Source organism: Engraulis encrasicolus, chromosome 23, assembly GCF_034702125.1.
Source record: "Engraulis encrasicolus isolate BLACKSEA-1 chromosome 23, IST_EnEncr_1.0, whole genome shotgun sequence".
In the NCBI taxonomy this organism is placed as follows: domain Eukaryota; kingdom Metazoa; phylum Chordata; class Actinopteri; order Clupeiformes; family Engraulidae; genus Engraulis; species Engraulis encrasicolus.
The window spans coordinates 14210191-14234745 of NC_085879.1; the positions used below are offsets into that span (position 1 = coordinate 14210191).

Below are 24555 nucleotides of genomic sequence, written 5' to 3' on the forward strand. Positions count from 1 at the left end.
ACCTTGCAGGTCCTCGAAACATAGTCCACTGATAATTAAAAAAACAATGGAGAAGACTTCACCAACTTTAGATAGCCTACCTGAACATGACGGCTGGCAATGGATGGATTCATGGACGGAGGGCATACTTTCGGTCGTTGTTTTGATCTGCAGAGGGCAAAAAAGGAAGTGTTAATCAGCCATCTCTAGAGGGAAAAGCAAACTGAACAGACAAAAACAATAAGGCTTGCCTTCTGAACATTTACATTATGGCAATCGATCATCGATAACCATAAACAAATACGCACATAATAACAAGCACGGGTATCATAATACACACAGTGTACACACAGTGAATCATAATACACACACCCAGAGAAGTATTATGCATGCCACACACCCAGAGAAGTGAATCATAAAACATAACAACACATACACACACATCCCACAAAACACACCAACCCACATACACATACCACAACTCACACACAAACCCCTCCATTCACCCATCCTTAGTCACACACACACGCACACGCACACACACCACAACTCACACACAAACCCCTCCATTCACCCATCCTTATACACACACACACACACACAGACACAGACACACACACCCTCCCTGGGAGCAGCATGCTGACCCTGGTTCTGCTGGGTGCTGCGCTCTCCCTCCTCGTGATCGTGACGGTGAGCGGCAACGTGTTGGTGTGCCTGGCCGTGTGCGCCACCCGGCGCCTCCGCTGCGTCACCAACTGCTTCATCGTGTCCCTGGCCGTCACGGACCTGCTGCTGGGGGCCCTGGTGCTGCCCTTCTCCGCCCTGCAGGAGCTGAGCCCAGACGGGAACTGGCCGCTGGGCTCGGCCTTCTGCAACGTCTACATATCGCTGGACGTCATGCTGAGCACGGCCTCCATCTTGAACCTGCTGGCCATCTCTATGGATAGGTGACAGGATTTGTGGTTGTTCCTTTTGCCATTTATTAGAAAAGTAGTAGAAACTAGAAACGCACTCAGAGAGTGCAGAACTCCACCAAGGAAGCTGTTTTTTTTAAAGTCTTTCTGCCTTCTTTTTGTGGAGTTAGAAAACTGGAATGTTACAATTCGCCCTGTCCCGCAATTGAATTTGGGGTCACTTTAGGAGCGTCAAGATTTCTTGGCTAGGGATGGTGAAGAATCTTTTTTTTAAATCCTGGTTCATAACGTTTTGAGTTATCCTGCTGACAGACAAACAAACAAACAAATAAAACAGACAGACAAACCAACGCAACCGAAAACATAACCTCCTTGGCGGCGGTAATGTGTATATTTAAGGAAACAGAATTTTTGTTTTTTTCAGTTTGCCATTTATTAGAAAAGTAGTTGAAATACAGGGCATTTAAGCAAGGCACAACAAGGTTAGGACCTTCTGCAAAGTCTACAGTACATCTTGGACCTGCTTGCAATCAGTATGGAGAAGTACCTGTACTTCACCATCATGATATGCCGTAAAGGACTGTCTTGTGCCTTGCACTACATTACATTATGTAACATCACATATTTACAGTATAGTATGCATACAGCACTTACCAGTACTTGCATGGTCACTTTACTAAATAAACTAAATCACCATGATTAATCAGAAAAAAAATCTGCCTCTGAATAACATCTCCTCACGATGCCTCCAGCCATGGTAGAATCACCTAAACCCTCAGAAGAGCGCATCATGATAAGCACTAAAGCCGACTTTGTCTGTAACAGGTACTTGGCTCTGACGGCACCGTTGAGGTACGCAGGGTTGCTGAAGCCCGTACGCGTGGGAGCGGTGCTGGCCCTCATCTGGCTTGTATCGGTGGGGGTCTCCTTCGTGCCCATACACATGGGCTGGAACACGCCAGACGGAACAGTCCAGAACGTCGGCAAAGGTGATGACGGCACCGTGCAGAACATGGACAAATGTGGTGGTGGAAGAGGACCTGTTTAAATTTGCTGAATTATTGGCATGCCTGTGTGAACCAAAGAACCAAACCTTAAAGGACCACTTCAGTCAATTTCAATGTGCTGTTGTATTGCTCACGCTACCCTTGACTTGTCAGTACCCGGTGATGCCACATTTTTCGGCTCAGCCCTTTCCGAGATATGAGCTATTCTAATGGGGGCAGCGTTTGTTAAAAAATTAACATAGGCCTACTCCAAATATTTTCCCAAAAGGTACCGCTGTTTGCTAGTTGTCTGCTGATGTTGTATAACCTTTTGGATGTTTTTGGGAATAAATAAAAAAAAATTTTTTTTTTTTTTTTTTTATTAAGTAAACAAAGCGCTGCCCCTATTACAATGACAAGGATCTCGGAAAAGGCTGAAGAAGAAGAAAAAAACCTCAGATACTGACAAGTTCAGGGTAGTGTGAGCATTACAGTACAACTGCATGTTGAAATTGACTGAGGTTATCCTTTAACCAAAGAACAATAACATTAAACTATGCATTAAGTGAGAATTAAGTATTAAGAAGCACTTTGTGTCCTTTTTGTCGGTAAAAATCACTGTATAAATACATTTTAACTTTTTTAGGAGTTGAAAGAGTGGAGAGGATAGAGATGGTGATGATGGTACTTCTTCAAGCACGTGCAAGTTCAACCTGAACACCACTTTGTTAAAGCTATTCAATTGTGCTATTCATTAGTATTATCAAATGTTACCATTACCATTACTACACGTGCAAGAACACTACCTTATCAACTTGCTAAATTGCATTGACCTGGATGTTTATACAAATTGTGCCATACACCGCAGTGATTATTGTTCTTATTAATACCTTAGGCACATGCAAGTTCAACCTGAACATCACCTACGCCTTGGTGGACGCCCTCTTCACCTTCTACCTCCCCCTTGTGGCCATGTGCTGGAGCTACTGCCACGTCTTCCGCATTGCCCGAGCCCAGGCGCGACGTATCGTGGCAGCACGACGCGCCGGCGGCTGCACTTCCTCCTCCAGCCACTGGAGGGTGCTGGTGGTGGCGGCGCGCGAGCACAAGGGCACGGTGACACTGGCCGCGGTGGTGGGCGCATTTGTGGTGTGCTGGATGCCCTACTTTACGTACTTCACCGTCATGGGACTGCTGGAGAGGGACATGCGCGGTGTTGCGTACTCTGTAGTGCTATGGCTAGGCTACACCAACTCAGCGCTTAACCCTTTCCTGTACGCAGCGCTCAACCGGGACTTCCGGGCGGCCTACGGACGTCTGCTGAGGTGCCAAAGGTGGGGGACCAAGCCTGGCAGGCACGTGGACTCAAACGGGACGGTCGGGGGATCGAGAGGGGATCGAGAGGATGCCGGAGGAGGAGGGCCCATGTTGGGACTAAAACAGTTCTTCAGCAGGGTCGGGTCGGTGGTGGAAGGGGGAATCATGCTGCAGGAACTGAATGGAAGAGGTGCGACTCCACTGAATAAGGGTCCACTGAAAAAGAGTCCAATCCATAAAGGTCCGATTCATCAGGGTAAACCGCTTGTGGTGGACACAGAGGGTTTTGAAGGCACAGAGACGTTAAGGTGGGTGAGAATGTTCTGGGTGAAGTAAAGTTGCTTAAAAAGGTACACTGTACAGGAAACGGTCAAAAAAGGTACTGCAACTATGCTGCGAATTGAAACTGGGCTCTCTATTGCCAAATTTGATCTTTTCGTGAACGTTTACTAAGTAATAAACTAATATTTTCTAGTATGGCCCAAGTACAGTCATTTTTGCAGCTAAAAATGGCTATTTCTGGAAATTCAAAATGGCGGACCAAGGAGAAGATCCCCCTTTTCATGTCTGAAAAGTTCAATTTTTCCAGTCATAATGAATGCTTATAATTTGATGGTGGTGGCAAGTATTCATGAAAAAGGTAACATTAGTGAATGGGTAGCATGGATTCTGGAAATAACCAACTAAAAATCTCACACAGTATCCCTTTAATTGTTTACCTCCAGAGGGGGATCTGTGTCTGCCTGTCTGTCATGTTATGCGTCGCCTCTGGGGGCTCTCAACTGCATCAGTAGTGCACCACAAGCGTATCACGTGCACAATATGTCGGTCAAACTTCTATGTTCTAATGTTAGTAACTTCAAGACAATATATTCATACACCATGAGTTTTTTTTCTCCATAAACATCAATTCCTTCTGTTCTCTACTTCCAATACTAGGGAATAGAGTCATGTGACGACCTACTGCATCATGGCCAGATATCCTCCGGCCTTACCCAATACCTCATGGATCCTATGACCATCCTCATCCTGCCCTGTTTGGGAAGTCACCATGTACTATCTATCTGAGGTGCCTTACAGGTTAGAGTTTTGCCTACTGTGTATTTGAATTTGTTACATATTTTCTCCTTACTCTATGTTCATGTATTTACTTTGATGTCTTGATCTCCACATTCTTTTTGGACAGGTTGCAATACTGGATTTAGCCGTGGAGATGTAGCACATGGGACAGAAGCGGGGATACAATACATCAAGGCCTCAAAACCGAGGGCCAACTGACAAGAGGAGAAAGCACAGCCAGAGTGCTGTCATCGGTCAGCCATAGAGATCCACAGGAAACATAGCTGCTATCCACACTTCTACCTAGACTCAAACAAGCCCCGCTGCATGAATCACATGAATCTTAATTTTAATTTATTTTTATTTTTTGCAGTTGCTCTTTTCTCAAATGCTTTGATAATGATGGTTTCTCCGTCAGTAAGACTTGTGACAAACTTTAAAGTGGACTCATTATGCCCCCTACTGGTCAAAAAGAAGAAAAAAGACTGATGAATCTTGTTTTGATGTGAGAGAATGGGGAGAAAAACAAAATGTTAACTTATTTTACAGGTCACTTGGTGTATTTAGGGGATGTTTGAACAGACAGTATTAAATTATTTTTAACATATTTTATACATTGAAATTAATTCAGACTGGGCAATTCCGTGTGGTTTCTTTTCACCGTCCGAGCACAAACTCTCAACTTTCTTTTGTGACGCAATTTATCGCATTTTACACACACACACACACACACACACACACACACACACACACACACACACACACACACACACACACACACACACACACACACACACACACACACACACACACACACACACACACACACACACACACACACACACACACACACACACACACACACACACACACACACCTCAGCGCTGTATTGCAGTCCCCTTCTTCTCTGTCATCTCCAAGCCTGATGCACATTTCTCAGCCCTGCCTTTCGCTTCCCTTTCACTTTGCGTCTCTCTCGGCAGAGTTGGGCACACTGACCCTCGCAACATTAAAACCATTCATCACTGCCTCTTTACCGTCAAATTATCGGCGGCCAGCCACTGAATACGCGCAAGTAAATGCTCTCAAACAGCAACACACTCGTTCTGTCCCCGGCTCCCCTTGTGGCTTTCTTTTTTTTTTAGGACACACAAACACACACCCACACACTCGGGCAAACAAACACATTCACATAGCCATACCCATAGATGGAAGTTCAAGCACACACACAGGAACACATACTTTTGCGGTCTCTCCATCTCCAACACACACACACACACACACACACACACACACATACGCGCACACACACACACGCACGCACACGCACACGCACACGCACACGCACACGCACACGCACGCGCTGGTCGCCAGCTCTTCAATAACACAAAAATTTCATGGGTTCTCCATGAGCTATCCATCATCCTGGTCTGTCATCAGAAAATAAGAGGAGATATAACACAAGAATAGGCACGCGTGCACACGCACACACTCACACACACACATACACACCTCATAAATCAAAAGTATGATGACCTCCTCAATAGAGGCCTTGAGGAGAGAGGAAGACACCATGGAGGAAGAGGATGACGATATGGAGGATGAGTGGAATGAATACATGGAGAAGAGCTATCTGGAAAGGAGGCCGATGGAGGACCATGAGGAGAATCTAGAGAATACATGGAGGGTAGTGAAGAGACAGAACAAGAGTGAGGAGGACTAGATGAAAACAGGAGGAGAGCATAGGATGGAGGAGATGGTGAACAGCTGAGATGGAGTAAAAAGATGTGGTAAAATAAGTAGCAAAAAACAATGGTAAAAAAATTAAAAATAAGACAAAGACCAAACATGCACCATGGAGGAAAAGGATAGCTACGTGGTAAGTAGATGCGTGGAATTGGTTTGAAGAAGAGCTTCTGGAAGACTGGACAAGGGGAATGAGGAGTAGAGAGGAGGGATGGCAGTAATGCTGAAAACTGAGATAGAAAGTAAAAAATGACGAAACATATACGGTAAAATACTGTACATGATGGAGTGGAGAAAAGCTTCCGTCACTGGACAAGAGGAAGAGAAAGAAGAGGGAGGAAAACTTGGGATGAAGTTAATGCTAAATAATAACAATAATAATAATAATACATTCGTTTTATATAGTGCCTTTCAAAACACCCAAGGACGCTTCACAGAGTGTTGTGTTGGAAAGTGTGAGTGTGTGTGCGCGTCAGTGTGTGAGCGTGTGTGTGAATGCATGTAAGTGAAAGTGCTTGTGGAACTAGCAGCCATAAGCCTCCAGGAAGACAGAAATAGCTGAGAAAGAAAGTAAAAAGATGACAAAAATAGATCATAGTAATAGTAAGAGAAGGAAAAATGGGAGAATTTGTGAAACATAGTGAAGATCTTCTGGAACATTGGACCAGGGGAAGGATGATGAGAGGAAGAGAGAGAAGAGAGCAGGGATGGAAGCTATTCTGAACAGCTAAAAAATGTAAAAGATTACAAAATTACAGGAGAAAAAGGAAGAGAAAATGGAGGACACGTGGCATGTGGTGAAGAAGAGCTCCTAGAGGACTGGACAAGGAGGATGAGCGGAAGAGAGAGGAGAGAGAAAGGATGAAGGAATGCTGAACGGCTGACAAAGAAAGTAAAAAGGCAACAAAAACGTCTGTGGTAAAGAAGGGCGTGCCTCAGCAAGAGGGCACAAGTACCATTATTCATTCTTCATCTTGGAAATAAAACATCTTAATGAGATACTATAATGAGAGAGAGAAATGGCCCGGGGTGGTGTGAAAGAAATTATCAAATTCGAAAGAGAAAAGCTGAAGGAATGTAAATGAATAAGTCAGAGAAAAGTGAGAGAAATGGAAATTAAAAACATTAGAGTCTATAATATGCAACGAGAGGCAGAGCAGTCAGAAGGCACTTATGACATGAGCAGCTTATGAAGAGATCTACTGTACGTATGAAGAGACACTGAAGAATGAAACAACTTCAAAGTAAAATCACTTGTGAGGTGAAAGTCCTCCATCTTAAAATGGCAGGTGAAAACAGTTAGTCTGGTGTTGCCAGATGTAGGTTCCGATCCAACGAAAATGGGGCCAGGAGTTCTCAGAGGACGTTGCTGTTACCAGATAACTTCAGCAGAGTTCATCTCTCCCACCAGTAGCCATTTTTCTTTCAATGTCATGATTGAATGTTAGTGATTGGGTAAACTAAGACATCTATTTCAAATATCAATGCTATATAAAACTATATAAATGAGAGTATGATAAGACCACGCCAATTTCAATACCTAATGGTCATTATTACCTTGTCTTCACCTTGTTGAATATGGACAGTGGGGTTTCACATGAAATCAGACACTTTGGGGCCTGACCAAGTCTTAATTGTTTGTTGTTGATGTTGTCTGAAAGTTGTTCTCTGGTTCTACAAATAACACAAACAGCATGGAGCACAACAATTATCAGACTATGAATTGTGATATATTGAAATATTAAAAATTGAGCATCAACAAATGCTATATTTTAAAACGGCCAATATCTTGTCTAAACCTAGCCTGCAATGTCATGAACAACACCTGAAATGTTGTTGTTGGTGACTCGGATAGATGAGTGTTAGACAAGAGTACCCCACCTGACACAACACCCAAAACGAGCTTTCAAACATCATCAAAACCATCTTTGTGACCTAAATTGACTGACATAATCAAGGATGAATTCCCTACCCTCTGAATTAAAACTTCCTTAGTCTGTTTCTCCCTTAATATTACTGCCAGATTCATACAAATGCAGTTCTGGGGTTCTACCTTGCCAATAAAAAGGCACATCAAGCATTCAAATCTGTGTCGGCCAAGCGGCAAAGTGTCTGATTTCATGTGAAATGACCCATTGGTGATTTAAAGAACCATCGTGTGACATTTTTTGGTTTGCTCATAAACTTGTGTTTTTTTTCTTGCTGAAAACACTACCTTTCCTTTTTAACCACATTTCTTATTAGTATGGCATTTGTATGCACAGAAAGGGGTGTGGTGAAGGGGATGGGGGTAAAGGTCCACTTTCCATGTGCAATCCTGAACTACCCGATCAGCATGAGGCCCATACACAGCTTTTGTTTTTTTGCTTAGTAGGACATGATCAAATCAACTGAAAAGAACACAATTACGTATCGTCACTTCCCAGATCTGACGGTGTTAAAGAAGATAGGCCTAATGTAACAACGCTCTGGATCTGTAAAGCCTAATGAGCCGAGGCATATTGTGAGGGATGCGTTGGCAGAAGAGGATAAGCACTAGGTGTTTAGTACCACAATCTTCCATTAGCTGTATTGGCAATCGCTATAAAGAGCAATTTTGGCTTCCGTGTCTATTTTACAACCTCTGTGGAGAATATGAGACATTTACAGCCTAAAAAGTGGCAAAAAGTTAAGAGATTTTCCTTTAGAATGAGGGGGGGGATACAGCAGGAGAACAAAGATCCCCCTCTGTTGCAGACAATTTAGGACCAATTAACAGCGATTGTTAATCAGCAATTAGCGATTATGAGCCAAATTAGCAAGGAAAATATTGCACAGTAATAGGATTTCACAGTGTTTCATTTAGCTAACAATTCTCTCAAGATAGGATTTAATTGCTGGGATTTGCATAAGTAAATGAGTAATTAATTATTGTTATTAAAAATTTTCAGAGCATTACGAGGCTTTCAAAAAAACAAACATTAGCTATCAGGTGTGTGACTGACAGTAGGGTGCATGTGCATAATCCTCCAAGTTTGGAAACCACTCTCCCCCAAAACAAACAAGAAAAACAAACATTAAAAGTTGTCCAAATCTTTAGCAATTAACTCCTGTTGTGAAGATCGCTTGCCCCTTTCCAAAGAGAATGCCATCAACATCAACTCACAGGCCTATTTAATCTCAAAGTCCTCAGTGCTCAGTTATTCGCTCACCCCTTTTCTCTCTCTCCATCTCTCTCTCTCTCTGTCTGTCTTTGTGGTCCTCCTCTTCTTCCCTCCGGCCTCAAAGGTTGGAGGGTCTGCTCTCATTTGGTGACTGAGAGTGGTGGAATTTAATATGCAACTTCTCTCTTTCTCTCCATCTCTCTCTCTCTCTCTCGCTCTCTCTTGCTCCCTTTCTCCCTCCCTCTTATTGGGAAACAATCGCATGTGTCGGCGCGCGTCCTGACCGCAATATTTCTGTTAGCGGAGGTAATGCGATAGAGTCGGGGAAGGCTATTTATCATAGCTTCAGCCAGGCCCCTTCGCCTTTACTTTTTATTATTTTAATGTGCTTCTAGGCCATTAAAATGATGAATCACCGACGGCATCATTTTCTCCTCTGGGTAAAACGGAAGAGGAAGAGGAAAGGAGCGGGTGGGGGTTGGGGGGCGGCTTGGGAAACGTAGAGTGGCCACCACTTAAAACTTTATAAGAGATTACCATAGAAACGAGCCCTTCATCCTTGGCTTATAAACACCACGATCGTGTATTTGTGGGCCTTTTGTGTGTGTGTCCACAATGTCCATGCCAACACACAGAAATGGCGATACACACGAAGAGGCTCACTTTAACACATCTTCACTGAAGATACCAAGGAGCACTTTGATCAAACATAAATGCATTACAACTGTATTAACCACAGACAGCCACGGGCGCACAACACACAAGCTAGGAGAGAGAGAGAGAGAGAGAGAGAGAGAGAGAGAGAGAGAGAGAGAGAGAGAGAGAGAGAGAGAGAGAGAGAGAGAGAGAGAGAGAGAGAGAGAGAGAGAGACTTTTTAAATACCATGAGACTTTACAGACACACACACACACTCATTCACTCACCTGACTGACATGGCACAGGTGGACGCACGCACGCACGCACGCACGCACACGCACGCGCACGCACACGCACACGCACACGCACACGCACACGCACACGCACACGCACACGCACACACACACACACACACACACACACACGAGAAGCAACCACTTCCCTGAACAATTCCCTGCAGTTGCCAAAATATTTGCATAGTGAACGTGTGGCGCACGCTAAAACCTCCCACCTGAAGTCATTAGAAAAGACGCGGCTAATTTCATCGTCGCTAATTAGCCCAGCAAATGGCCACTGTGTTATTGCTGATGGCAATTAATACTCGATTAGGCGAGAACACCTCTGCAATACATTAGCCATGCTCTCCAGGGCTAAGAGACAGAGAGAGAAAGGCCTGAGCTGTGTCGGATGAGCTTCCATCTTCAGACATCTCTCCTTTCCTTTAGTGCTGCCGAGCTCAGCCTCAGTTACATGCTCGAACGCAACAAGAAATGTTTGCGATAGTTTTTTTTAAAAAACCACAGACCTATGATTCTCAAACTGTGGGCCGTGAAGGTATTCCAAGTGGGCCCTGAAATTATTTTCTAGACATTTAAAATAATATTTGTTGCCGTGTAGCTGTCCACAAAAACAAAGCAGAGAGACTTGAAAAAAAATAGAGTGTAACAACATATTCAAATGTTCTATCAAACAGCTTCCTTGGTGGAGGTCTGTGTGTCTCTCTGAGTGCATTTCTAGTTTAAATGGCATTCTTCATTGGGCAGAGGTGGGCCCTAAATATTTGTGAAAAATTCAATTGGGCCCAAATTCGGAAAATGTTGGGCCCACAAATGTTGGGACTTTTCACAAGTTTGTTGGCTTTGCATAAACTATGTTAACTGCATTGACTTGTGCTTTACGGTATGCTCTTCCATCCTCAGAAATGTCTCGTACTGCCTCACAATGCACACTAGTCCACCAGTGGAATGCTGTGGTAGTTGATGAAAAGACTTAGCAATCATAGCACAACACTACTATAACTGTACACAGTGTGTTTAGTGATGCATTACAAGCTGGTCAATGGTGCTTTGGTCAAACATGTATAACAGGAGCCATGTCTTAACGAAATGAAAAGAAGCTGATCCCAGTGCCTTCCTCAAACACACAACATGAAACAATCCATTTTTTTTCTCTTCCAGAGACAGATTCCACCCTTGTTGGCTTTGACTATGAACTTGATCTGCATAAGCCTTTAGGTGAACCTTTCACAAGGTATTGCTTATAGTTATACCCTGGGTTTGCATACTGGGTTAAAGACAACTTGAAGGTACACTTTGTTTTTCTGCACACAAAAAAAGAAACCATGGCGACCCAAGCATCTGATGGTGAGAGGCACGCACAGTCCTCTAGAAGTCAAGAATGACTTCAGCATAGAATAAGCATGGATTAATACTGGTAGATGCCAGCGAGTCACTGGCATTTTAGTAGTAGGGTGTTGCACCATAGCTAACACCACTATTTTATGGAGAATTATTTTTAGTGGATTATCTTAGAAGCATATTCATTGCAGAACATTAATTACCAATTACTAATCATGTTATGGGAATTAACGTTCATAGTACCACCTGACACCAGAGCCCAAAAAAACATGATTGACCCAGGTACAGATGAGGCTTTTCCATTATTACCGGAATACCAATGTCAACTTGGGAGTTGAATTTAACATGGGCCCAGAGGACGCAAAGCCAAGTCAGCGTTAAGTTAATAACAATGGTAGATTCAAGCAACACCTTAGGCAATAGCTTGTTTAAAAGATGTCATGATGAGACATGGTGTTTTGTTTAATGTTTATTTTATGTTTGAGTAAACCCTTAATACTTGCCAATACAAATATCATTGGAATTACAAGTTGAGAAGACTCAAGTCAAGATTCAAGAATTTTCTGCCAAAGCAAATCCAAACAAAAGTGAAAGGACTTTTTTAAACCACTTAATTTCTAGGGGCTGAATTTTAGGCAGCTTGTAAGAGCATTTAAATGAGCAGTGATAATTTTCAAATCATCTCAAAATGACAATTATCTTAACTGACCCATCAAACACACGTGCATTCTAAACGCACGCACGCACACACACGCANGCACGCACGCANACACACACACACACACACACACACACACACACACACACACACACACACCACACACACACACACACACACACACACACACACACACACACACACACACACACACACACGCACACGCACACGCACACGCACACGCACACGCACCATGGGCGTCTCTGCTTACCAGTGCGATGGACAATCTGCTCATGTGTGCGAATGCCAATTTCCACCTTCATAGATGATGAACTGATAAGCTATGCTACCCATGTGTCTAACCCCAAGTCAAACGCGTTGACAAAGTGGACACATGGCTAAAAGAAAACAGTAATCAACACGTCCATTAACTTGCTTTTGTACACACCCCATGCTCAAGAAATAGCCATGCATGTGTCTTTTATTATGCCGACAATGTACTCTGTGTGCATACCATGTGTGTGTGTGTGTGCGCGCAAGACAGATTGTGTGTGTGTGTGTGGAGAGAGAGAGAGAGAGAGAGAGAGAGAGAGAGAGAGAGAGAGAGAGAGAGAGAGAGAAGAGAAAGAGAAAGAGAAAGAGAGAGACACACATTGAATGTGTGTGTGTGTGTGTGTGTGTGTGTGTGTGTGTGTGTGTGTGTGTGTGTGTGTGTGTGTGTGTGTGTGTGTGTGTGTGTGTGTGTGTGTGTGTGTGTGTGTGTGTGTGTAGTGTAGTGTAGTATGCATGTGTAGCATCTTTATGGCCGGGCAAGTGAGCGAGCGCTTTAGGGGCAGCTGTTGGGCCTCCACACCCCTAGGGGTCCTCACACCAATCAGCAGAGCACAGCCAGAATCAATTAGCACCAGAGGGAGGGGGCAGGGGGCTCCTCTGCTCCCCCGCAACCTGGCCTGTCTCCCAGGATATCCATCACTCGCTCGCTCTCTATCTCTCTATCTCTCTATCTCTCTCGCACTTTCCTTCCTCTCGTTCGCTACTGTATGCCAACAGAGAGATGAAGAGAGAAAAAGAGGAAAGGAGTGATGGGAGAAAGACAGAAGATAAGAGGTGGGTGACAGAGACGAGGTGTTGCGGAGAAAGAGTGACAGAGGGATCTCACTTGCTTTCACACACACTTAGTCTCTCTCTATCTACCTCGCTCTGAAAAGAAGAGAAAGAGAGAGGGAGTGGTAGGGAAAGGAAGATAGAGATGGGTGGCAGGGAAAAGGCGTTGCAGTGAAAGAGTGACAGAAGGATGTCACACTCTCGGTCCATTACCCTCTCTTTCTACATGTATAGTATAGAAAGAAATAGAAGGGAAAGATGGGGTGTAGGAAAGAAAGAAAGAAAGAAAGAAAGAAAGAAAGAAAGAAAGAAAGAAAGAAAGAAAGAAAGAAAGAAAGAAAGAAAGAAAGAAAGAGTGATGGAGGGATCTCAGACTCACTTGCTTTCACTGGCTCACTATGCATGTGCAACAGAGAGAAAAAGGCAGGCGGGGGGGATGGAGGGAGGGGTTAACAGGAACAGAGAGAGAGAGAGAGATGGGTGACAGGGTGACAGAGATGAGGTGTAATAGAGAAGGAGAGAAAGAAAGAGTGAAGGAGGGATCTGGCCTTCACACTTCCTTTCACTCCCTCTCTCTCCGTCTGCATTGACAGAAAAGAAAAGAGGGGTGATGGAGTGATAGAACAAGGATGAGAGACAGGTTGAGGAGTTGACAGACAGGATGAAATAAAGAGAAAGAAAGAGTGACGGAGAGGAAAAGAGAGAGGGAGTAAGAAAGGAAGCGAGAAAGACAGAGCAAGGGGGCGAGAGAGAAAGAATGCGAGAGAGAGAGAGAGAGCACGAGAGAGCACGAGAGAGCACAAGATTAACATGACTTACAAGCATCTAATTGAATTATGTGCACACAATGTCAAAACAAGTTATTCTACATTGTATATAATATCTGTCTGTCTGTCCGTCTGTCTGTCTCTCTGTCTGTCTGTCTGTCTGTCTGTCTGTCTGTCTGTCTGTCTGTCTGTCTGTCTGTCTGTCTGTCTGTCTGTCTGTCTGTCTGTCTGTCTGTCTGTCTGTCTGTCTGTCTGTCTGTCTGTCTGTCTGTCTGTATATATATATATATATATATACTGGTTTGTGCGAACTACCGGACATGATTTTTAGCCCAAGTTACTATATGAGCTTAACACCGACTATCTTGTAGAGTGGGGATATTTTATCTATTGCTGGAATAGGAGATGTGCACTCAGAGATTGCAGACCTTCGCCAAGGAAACTGTTTGATAGGAAATTTGACTATGTTACACCCTCGTTTTTTTCAGGTCTTTCTGCCTCGTTTTGTGGATTTAGAAATCCACATAATTGGCCCTATCCAGCAATGGTAAAGAATCGTGTTTAAAAATCCTGGAGGCAGTTTGTGATCCGGATCACCACCAAACTTTGATCACTAGTTCCTCCTGTCTTCATTCAATCATTCATCCAAATCCGTGCATACTTTTCAAGTTATCCTGCTGACAGACAGACAAACCAACGCGACCGAAAACATAACATCCTTGGCGGAGGTAATAAATACCCATACCCTTACACAGCCATACTATGCAGATACAGACATAGGGTTACAGGTTACTGTTAGAGAGAGAGAGAGAGAGAGAGAGAGAGAGAGAGAGAGAGAGAGAGAGAGAGACTAGAGAGACAGAGAAGAGAGAGAAAAAGAAAGACAGAAAGAGAGAAAGAGTGAGAGAGAGAAAAAAAAAAGAGAGAGAGAGAGAGAGAGAAAAAGTGAAAGACAGAAAGAAAGAGAGGAGAGAGAGAGGAGAGAGAGAAAGAGTGAGAGAGAAAGAAAGAAAGAAAGAGAGAGAAAGAGAAAGAGAGAGAGAGAGAGAGAGAGAGAGAGAGAGAGAGAGAGAGAGAGAGAGAGAGAGAGAGAGAGAAAGCAATATTCTGTATTCATTCCAGTGTATGACAGTAGCCTAACATATTGTATTCTACATTTTTAAAGCGATATTCATTGACACACATCATTTTTGGGCAATACAACTTAATTTGCTGCTAGTAAAGCTTTTTTTTTAAATTGAATTGAGAAAAGACTACCGCATTTAGAATACTTCTTTACTTTAATTTGATATTGATTGTAAGTATTCAACTTTTATAAAACAAAACATTTGTGTGTGTGTATGTGCATGCAATAGAAAGAGATACTCGTTTTCGCTCTGCCTCGTATGTGTACGTATATTCTAGGCAAGTGTGTGTGTGTGTGTGTGTGTGTGTGTTTATGGCAGGTGGTGGTCAGCAGGAGGGTCCGAGCCTGGGTCACCCCCATCTGAGAGAGAGAGAGAGAGAGAGAGAGAGAGAGAGAGAGAGAGAGAGAGAGAGAGAGAGAGAGAGAGAAAGCGAGCGAGCGAGCGAGCGAGAGAGAGAGAGAGAGAGAGAGAGAGAGAGAGAGAGAGAGAGAGAGAGAGAGAGAGAGAGAGAGAGAGAGAGAGCGCAAGAGAGAAAGAGAGAGAGAGAGAGAGAGAATTGGAAGAGTGCACAAATCGGGAAAAAAGGAGAAAGACATTTTTAATCATGTTTTTGGTGGTCAAATTGAGTTGTGTTGGTGAGTGTGTGTGTGGGAGGGACAGATAGGTTGAGTGAGGATGTGCATATGAGAGCGAGCGACTGCAAGGAATGGAGAGTGCCAGTGTGTGTGTGTGTGAGTGTGTGAGAGTGTGTGAGAGAGTGTGAGAGAGTGTGTCTGTGCGTGCACGAGCGAGAGAGAGAGAGAGAGAGAGAGAGAGAGAGAGAGAGAGAGAGAGAGAGAGAGAGAGAGAAGGCCGCCGGCATTAATAATCATATGGGCAGCAGAATGAATATGATAAATGGTGTTCATTCACAGCACAGCAGCCTGGTACATATCTCCAGGGCCTGCAGAGACACAGACTTTGTGACACACACACACACACACACACACACACTTCCAAGCAAGACTCAGTGATGCACACACACACGCGCGCACGCGCGCGCACGCACACACACACACACACACACACACACACACACACACACACACACACACACGCACACACACACACACACGCACACACACACACACACACACACACACACACACACACACACACACACACACACTTCCAAGCAAGACTCAGTGATGCACACTACACACCACACACACACACACACACACACACACACACACACACACACACACACACACACACACACACACACACACACACACACACACACACACACACTTCCAAGCAAGACTCAGTGATTCACACCACACACACTCGCACACACATGCACCCGCTTAAAAAAAATAAAAACTGTAAGACGTTGGGGAAGGCCCTGCATTCATAACGGAGTTCCCTCAGAAAAGTTAAAATGGAAAAGGGTAAGCATACACACTATGCTCAAGACTAAATGCCAGGACATAGAGTAATTGAAAAATGGGAGGATATTGAAGAGATTTCTGTGGAGGAATAGAAAACGGGACGCAGGGCACAATCGATTCGGTAAAATGCACACTGGCTAAGAATGAAACACAAACACAAAATTAAAAACCAAACCAACAACAATGAAAACGACTACAGCCTATGCTAGACTGGAAATTTAGATGCATCTATTTGTATTGATGCCATCTTGAAAACTTTGTCCTCAAAAAGTTCTGCAGCTCCAGAATACATTCAAAATCCCTCTAACCATTCAAGGTCAATCTCAGATGTCGATCACGGTTGTCAGTGGTAGTGTTTGTGCTGCTGACGTAATATTAGTAATAGAATGCTTGATGAAACGATCCATGCTGCGCTGAGATTTCAGAATGCTGACGGTCTAAAATTCTGCACTTCCACGCGTTTCAAACTGCATAGGGTACATGTACACAACGATTTAAATAATGGACATGAAAACACGTGGTCATTGGAAATGAACTCCACTACACACAGCAAAGCAAAATATTAACAATGAAAGTTATTCTGGTAATACTTTATTTTAGGGATACATCTATTAGCACTAATACATACAATATTAATGCCTTAGTAAGTGACTTGTAAGGCATGTACTAAGCAAAATCAGACAGTTGTTAGACATATTTTTGCGCAAATGTCCTGTTCATGCACAATAAGGGATTTATTACCGATATAACCTTCGTAAGGACCTAGTAGACATAGATTTCTATTTATGAGTAAGCAATAAGGGCCAGAATACAATGTGTATAAGCTCCTGGTACACTGTGTGAACAAACCCTGAACAGTGTGAAAACAGATGTGGAATAAAGGTCCCTATTCTAAAGTGATGCATTGCTCAGCCCAGATGGCTTAGGGCCCCTGCACTACCCCACCCCCGGGAAGCAAAGTGTAAGAATTTTTCTTAATCTACGCTAGTCTCATAAGATATATAGATCTCACTCAGTCTACTCAATTCAGAAGGGAGTAATTGGAAGCATTATATAGCAAGGATTGGACGTAAACTTTTTAATGACGGTGGGAGGTGAGATGTCATTTTTTCATACACCAATTCGTTTTAATTGTAAAAACCCTTCAATAAATGCAGAATATAACGCATGATGGGTACGCCCTTCGTCAGAAATGCAATGCATAGCCAATGCTGATAATATTTCTGTTGTTACGTACATGGCGAATTGTTTGGATAGCATCTAAATTTCATGAGTGAGGGGAGGAGCTAAGGACGTAGGCTCAGAGCTGGGTAGGTTGTCTGTTGGCCTAGATTGCGTAGCCATCATGCACTGCACTTCTTGAAGCTAATATTCTCAAACATTAACTTAATTATCACAAAAGAATATATTAGTTTTGCTTCAAACCTATTATTCTAATGTTCTGCATTTATTTTGGGGGTTTTTACAATTAAAACTCAGTGGTACATGAAAAAAATTACATCTCACCAACCCTCCGCCATTGACAAGTGTACGTTCAATCCTTGCTATATAAAGGCTCCTGTTACCTTCCTTAGATTATTATGAAAAAGAGAAAACTAGATGACCCCAACTATGTAAGTATTAATTATTTAATATACACTTACACTTTGTAGATTGGGGGCTAGATAGTGTGGGCCTGGATGGTGTGGGGGCCCTAGATTACGAGGGGGACTTTGGTAGTGCGGAGGCCATGAGCCATCTGGGCTGACCAATGCATCACTTTAGAATAGGGACCCTTAAGGCCAATTTATACTTATTGGCGCTGACGGTTGCAGAGCCCTCAAAAAAATCCTGACTACGCGACAGACGGTTGCGAAGGTCGCAGAGAAAAGGCGCTGTGATTGGTCGTCTCGATACTTCCTTCTTCTCGTGGCGGCACAGTTCTCCGGTAGTTTACGAGAGCCAAACTGTCAATATTCTGTGGAATACGAACACTTTCTTTCTAGTCTGTGTAAATAAATGAAGCTACAATGACTGAATTAGTAAGTAGCAAACAAACACTACATCAGTTTAGCATTCGCAGCACAATGCCTGCAGTCTGACTACTGAACTGTAGCCTTGTAGCTATGTAGCCAAATGTAGCTAACGACATGACACCTCGTGCGCAGATCTATAACATCAACAGTGGTTAGCGACCGTAAGCAACAGGCGCCGTTGCTGAACTATAATCTGCCCTTTATTCCGCATCTGTTTTCACACTGTTCAGGGTTTGTTCACACAGTGTGTCGGGAGCTTATACACATTGTATTCTGCCACTTACTACTTACTAATAAATAGAAATATAGGCTTACTGGTCCTTATTAAGGTTATATTAGTAATAAATCCCTAATTGGGCATGAACAATACATTCGTGAATACATGCTTAACCACTGTCTTATTTTGCTTAGTACATGCCTTACAAGTTACTTACACAGGCAATAATATTGTATGTATTAGTGCTAATAGATGTATCCCTAAAATAAAGTGTTACCGTTATTCTATATAGTAGAGGTGCTCCGATTGCTCGGCTGCCGATCATGACCGGCCGATAATGGCCAAAAATAGCCTGATCGGTGATCGGAAAAACATGCCGATCAAAAAACCGATCGAGAGATATTAAATTCCTCACGCAACCATTTGCCTTTACACCTGGCGCTGCATGTAGGCGCTGGCTCTGAACAGCTGCAACTGCACCAAAAGAAGGCATCTTTGCTTGTCTATAACTTTTCGCCATTCCCCCCTTCATTTCCACCATTCATAACCATATCTGCATCAACAATGATCTGATTTTCCGATCCATGCGCCGTTTACCTGACAATGTAATTTGCGATTGAGTACTCGCCAGTGAGCCATTTTACGTTATAACCTGTGTAGTTGCCTCGGTCAGCACGCGACAACTTCACGTTGTCAGCACAAACATGTCAATTATTGTTTTCAAAGTTGTAATTGACAGTCAGTCGATTAGTTTGATAGTCGCTGAAACGCCAAACGGCAACAGATGTGGTTAAAACTTGAGAGAGAGATTCAGAACGCACTGCAACTGGACGGTGACAGAGAGGGGAGGGGCTGTCCTTACGAGGCTGCTCATTTAAAGCGACAGGTTGTTTTTTTTTCTCGTATGTGGAAGACTATTTGATGTAATGTTTCAGTTTCAATTCAATCTTAAATAGTTTAGTTATTCTATGCAATAACTTATACATTGATTAATACTGTAGACTGTATTACCAACACTAGTCTGAAAGATAATAATAATAATAATAATAATAATAATAATAATAATAATAATAATAAAATAATAATAATATAGCCTAATAATAGACATGTGCAAATTAAGATTGATTGGTTTATGGGCAGAAATGGTATTCAATAAGGATAATTAATAGGCTATTAAAAAAATAGGAAATCATTTTTGTGATCGGCAATGATCGGTAATCGGCAGATAAAGATTTTTGGTGATCGGAATCGGTGATCGGGCCAAAAAATGGTGATCGGAGCACCTCTACTAAATAGCATAATAGGGCCCCCTTTAAAGTTTTCCACGACACTATGCACTGAAGACCTCAGTGCACTGTGTGCGCTGTGCACTAACCATCATTGCACTGACACAAACGTGCGTGGAATGAGACATAGGGACAGTCAAAGGTGGTAAAAAACAAATGCAATGAATTGAAGTTGTTCCAAGTTTAACTCGGTCTGGAAGTTATTGGAAGTTATTCACGCAGTGTAAATGCAAAATGGCAAAACAATTAGTACAGTATGACATTGGCGCATGGAGAAACTATAGGCCTACGCCTACATTTCAGCCATTTATATTTTGAGAAATAAGGCTACATAATACACATGCAGGGGTCTATGTAATGAAAAAAAATAATGAAACAAAATAGGAGCAGAGATAAGAATTTAAGATTACTGTGAAATTGTTAACGCATAAACAGAAAGGGTCTAAGAGGGCTAAGTCTTTTCCCCACACACACATTCTACATGAGGGGTGCTGGTCACAGGGCCAGTTTTTCAAAATTCCTCCCAGGGCTGAACAACATATTACACATTTATGTCTATATTCACATTCATTACACATTCATTTCTATATGCAGCCCGATGTCTCCTCTGCCTTGTCAATGAAGGCCTGTCACCTAACTCATTACAACTGTAAAACAAAGCCTGGGGAGTGTTAGTAAACTCATCCCAACTGTCCCTTCTCGGAAGGTTTTTTTTTATTGCTCCCAAACCCAAGTTAACTACAACAACTTGACAAGGCTTTTGATCCAAGCACTTGTGGTTTTCTCTATAGGATGTATTTACTCCAGGAGGAAAATGCGAAGGAAATCGTAATTGAAATCGCTTTTAACAAACACGGAAATCGTTAAAAAAAAAAAAAAAAGTTTAAAAAAAAAAAAAAACTATGGCGGGCCGCCATAGTTTCCTCAATGTATGGGAAACACTGAACAATGATCATTTGGAGCTGGGAAACACTATCATATCATGTGGCTGATTTCTGGACTGAAGGGTAACAGAACTTTCAAAGGCCTCCTTCCATCGTGATACAATATCGTGACTGCGTATCACAATTCGATAGAATATCATTACAGCACCTAATATGTATCTTTAAGCATGCCCGTATGTGTATGTTACATAGTGAACTGTACATACAATATAAATGTCCTCCACCTTACAGGACAGGGTTGGTCATACACCAACACATGCCCTCCCTGTCCAACTCTACTGCCCCCATCACCCTACCTCATGTCTCCATCTGTTCCTACTGCACCCCTGCCCTTAGATACCCTCGGGCGCTGAAAAAGGATACCCCCTTTCAACCCCGCACTAAGTGCCTGACCCCGAAACTCTCATCCCTTTACTCTCGCGCCACCTCTCTCCCTCACTCCAACTCTCTCTCTCTACCCCTCTCTCCCTCTCCATTTGTCTCTTCCTCACTCCATCTCTATCTCTCTTTCCCTCTCTCGTGGGCCAATTCCTCATAATGAGTCTCCAGGGAGAGCGGCTGATAGGGAATCAATATAACAGCAATGATCATAGCACACGGCATCAGTTTACACAGCGCACTAAACCCCGTGACCATCATGTCTTCCTCTCATCCTCTCTCTCCCTCCCTCTCTTTCTCTCCCTCCCTCTTTCTCTCCATCCCTCTTTCTCTCGATCTACCTTCATCTCTCAATTCATCTCTCTGCCTGCCTTTTGGCATGCGCTAATGTACACATTTGAATTCACGCATGGCTTCGCTCACCACCAGTGTCCGTCCACACACACACACACACACACACACACACACACACACACACACACACACACACACACACACACACACACACACACACACACACACGCTGATGGATAAACAGGATGAGGATGCCCATTACGCAAATAAACTGTAAACAGACACAGACAAAACATGAGCATATGGGCCCGCTCGCATCACAGCCATACAGGCATATGTGCACTACAGAGCCAGAGAGAGAGAGAGAGAGAGAGAGAGAGAGAGAGAGAGAGAGAGAGAGAGAGAGAGAGAGAGAAGATGGGAAGAGAGATTGAGAGGCTGATGAAAAGCAGAATAAAAAGGCTGAATAGGATATACGGAGAACAGGATCAGGAGAGAGGAAGAAGGCGAGAAACAGAAATAAATAAAGAGAGGATAAGAAGAGAGAGTAAAAGCAGAGTGACGAAGAGAAAATTATGGATGGAAGACAGAGTAAAAAGAGAGAGGAATAGATTGAAGGACCAGTGAGAAAAAGAAAAGGTGTGAGGAAGAGAATGAGAGGAAAACAAAGAAAAGGGAGGGAAGGAGAGAGAGAGAGAGAGAGAGAGAGAAAGAGGAGATAGAGCAAGCGAGAGATAGATGAGTACAGGGAGAGAGGGAGAGAGTGGGAGGGAGGAGGAAGAGAGTGCCCAATATGGAAGTCAAACATTCATTCAGTCCCTCCATCTATCATTCTTAACTTCAGTGAAACAATGAGCTGAGATTATGAGGCCAGATGAAAGGAGCAAGGGATAGCCCAAGGGAGAGGGGGGAGACTGGTGTGGGTTTAAGTGTGGCGGGTGAGTAAGTGTGTGTGTGTGTGTGTGTGTGTGTGTGTGTGTGTGTGTGTGTGTGTGTGTGTGTGTGTGTGTGTGTGTGTACAGCACATGTGTGCATGCGTGTGTGTATTTAAATGTGTCCATGTCAGTATGTTTCTGTGTGTGTGCATGTGTGTGTGTAAGGGGGAGAGCGGCACAGAGACAGCAAGTGAGAGAGAGTGTCTGTGGGTGAATTTACGAGCTGTGTTAAAGGCAGTATTTGAGTGTGTGTGAGTGTGTGCGTATGCGTGCGTTTGTATCTATGCAAAATATAACGGTGACAGTGTGTGTGTATGTGTGTGTGTTTGTGTGTGCGTGTGTCCCTGATGTCTGGTGGCAGAGCCCTTGGGCAGGACAGGTGGGACGGGTGGCCTGTCAGTCGGCCTGCACCCCGAGGGCCCCCCCGCCCCCCATCAGGCCCCGTGGCGAAGCAGGGGGCTGGAGTGCCAAAGGCTGCCAGGGAGAGAGACACTGTGGCTGGTGGCAGCTGGTCCCCTCCACCCCCCTCTCCTCCTCCTCCTCCACATGGCTCTGCCTCCTCCACCACCTCCTCCCTCCGGCTGCAGCCCCTGCGGGCAGGCAACAGGAGGGGTGAGGAGGTTAAGAGGCGGCCCGGCGGAGGAGAAAAGGAGGCGCGTGGTGCAGTGCAGTGCAGGGGCGACACGCCGGATAATCGGCTTTTATTAAGTGACCTGGGCCTGCTGCACGCAGAGAGAAGAGGAGGGAGAGAGGGAGAGAGAGAGAAACCTGAGCCTACTGCACATGGAAAGCAAGAGATTGAGTGTAAGGGCGCAAGAGAGAGACAAGGGAGAGCACGACTGGACAGAAGGAGAGAGAGAGACAGACTGGCATATATAGAGCGTGGTGGGAAAGAGAGGAGGAGGGAGAGCGAGAAAGAGAGAGAGAGCAAGGGAGACCTGGTCCTGCTGCACATAGAGAGCGAGAGAGGAGAGGAGAAGAGAGGAGAAAGCAAATACACATAGAACTCCACACATAAACAAAAAAACACAAGAGAACTACACATAGAAAAAAGCATGCAAACACACACACAAACCCATAGACACCCTCTCACACACAAAGGGCAGACAAACACCATGGCCCTGTGTTAATGAAGACATGGACCAGTGATTTCTGAAACCTGCCAACACACACGCACGCACACACGCGCGTGCACGCATTGCTTCTTGCAAGATCAAAATACTCCCTTGATTTTAAGAAAACATACATACGTATGCATACATTATACAACATGTAAGCCTACTGCAGCTGCAAATCTAAAAATATATTTGGAATTAAAAATGGTGTATTGGAAAAAAAACAACCAAAAGTATGAAAGTAGATTAGTCAAGTCATCATTTTTGCTGGTTAAATGGATACAGAAAGTAATTCTTTAGTCCCGTGGGAAAATACAATTGAAGTCGATCTTAAAAGGGAAAAATCTCAATAATAGCTTACGTGCACAATTGTTGGGGGGGAGGGGGGGGCACAACAGTAAACAAGCTCATTTGCATGCACTGTAACTGTCCACATCCGCTCAAAATGATTGTGATTAGCAATTACAATCCCTCTTTTTCCTCCACATTTCAGCTGCTCCATCTCTTCATCCTCCAACAGCCTGGCTGACCATCCATCTCTGCCTTTTTTTAACCTCTTTTTTCTATCCCTTGTTCTCCCTTCTTCACCATCACACAAACCAGCCAAGCGTTCAACCATCAGACTGGCAAGCATGGTGAGCAGCACAGACTGGGCAGACCTAACCTCCCCACAACTCCCTCTTTCTCGTCTCTCACTCACTCTTTCCCTCTCTCTTTCACTGCCTCTCATTCATTCCTTTCCTCCTCTCTCATCCTCCTTTCCCTTCTTCCACCGTCTCTCACCCTTTCTGAATTTCAACTCCTCTTGTTTCCCCCATCTCTCAAGCTTTCTTTTATCATCTCTCATCCTCCCCCTCTTGGAAT

The 24555-nt window shown here is 43.8% G+C and overlaps 1 protein-coding gene across 1 annotated transcript; it reads left to right on the forward strand.

Annotated features, from left to right (window-relative positions):
• Nucleotides 1-592: 592 nt before the first annotated feature.
• Nucleotides 593-4456, forward strand: hrh2a (histamine receptor H2a). Its single transcript, XM_063189455.1, has 5 exons — nt 593-926; nt 1719-1882; nt 2775-3504; nt 4136-4276; nt 4383-4456. Exons 1-4 carry the CDS (start codon nt 616-618, stop codon nt 4140-4142), a joined length of 1212 nt encoding a protein of 403 aa, XP_063045525.1. The 5' UTR covers nt 593-615; the 3' UTR covers nt 4143-4276; nt 4383-4456.
• The last annotated feature ends 20099 nt before the right edge of the window (nt 4457-24555 follow it).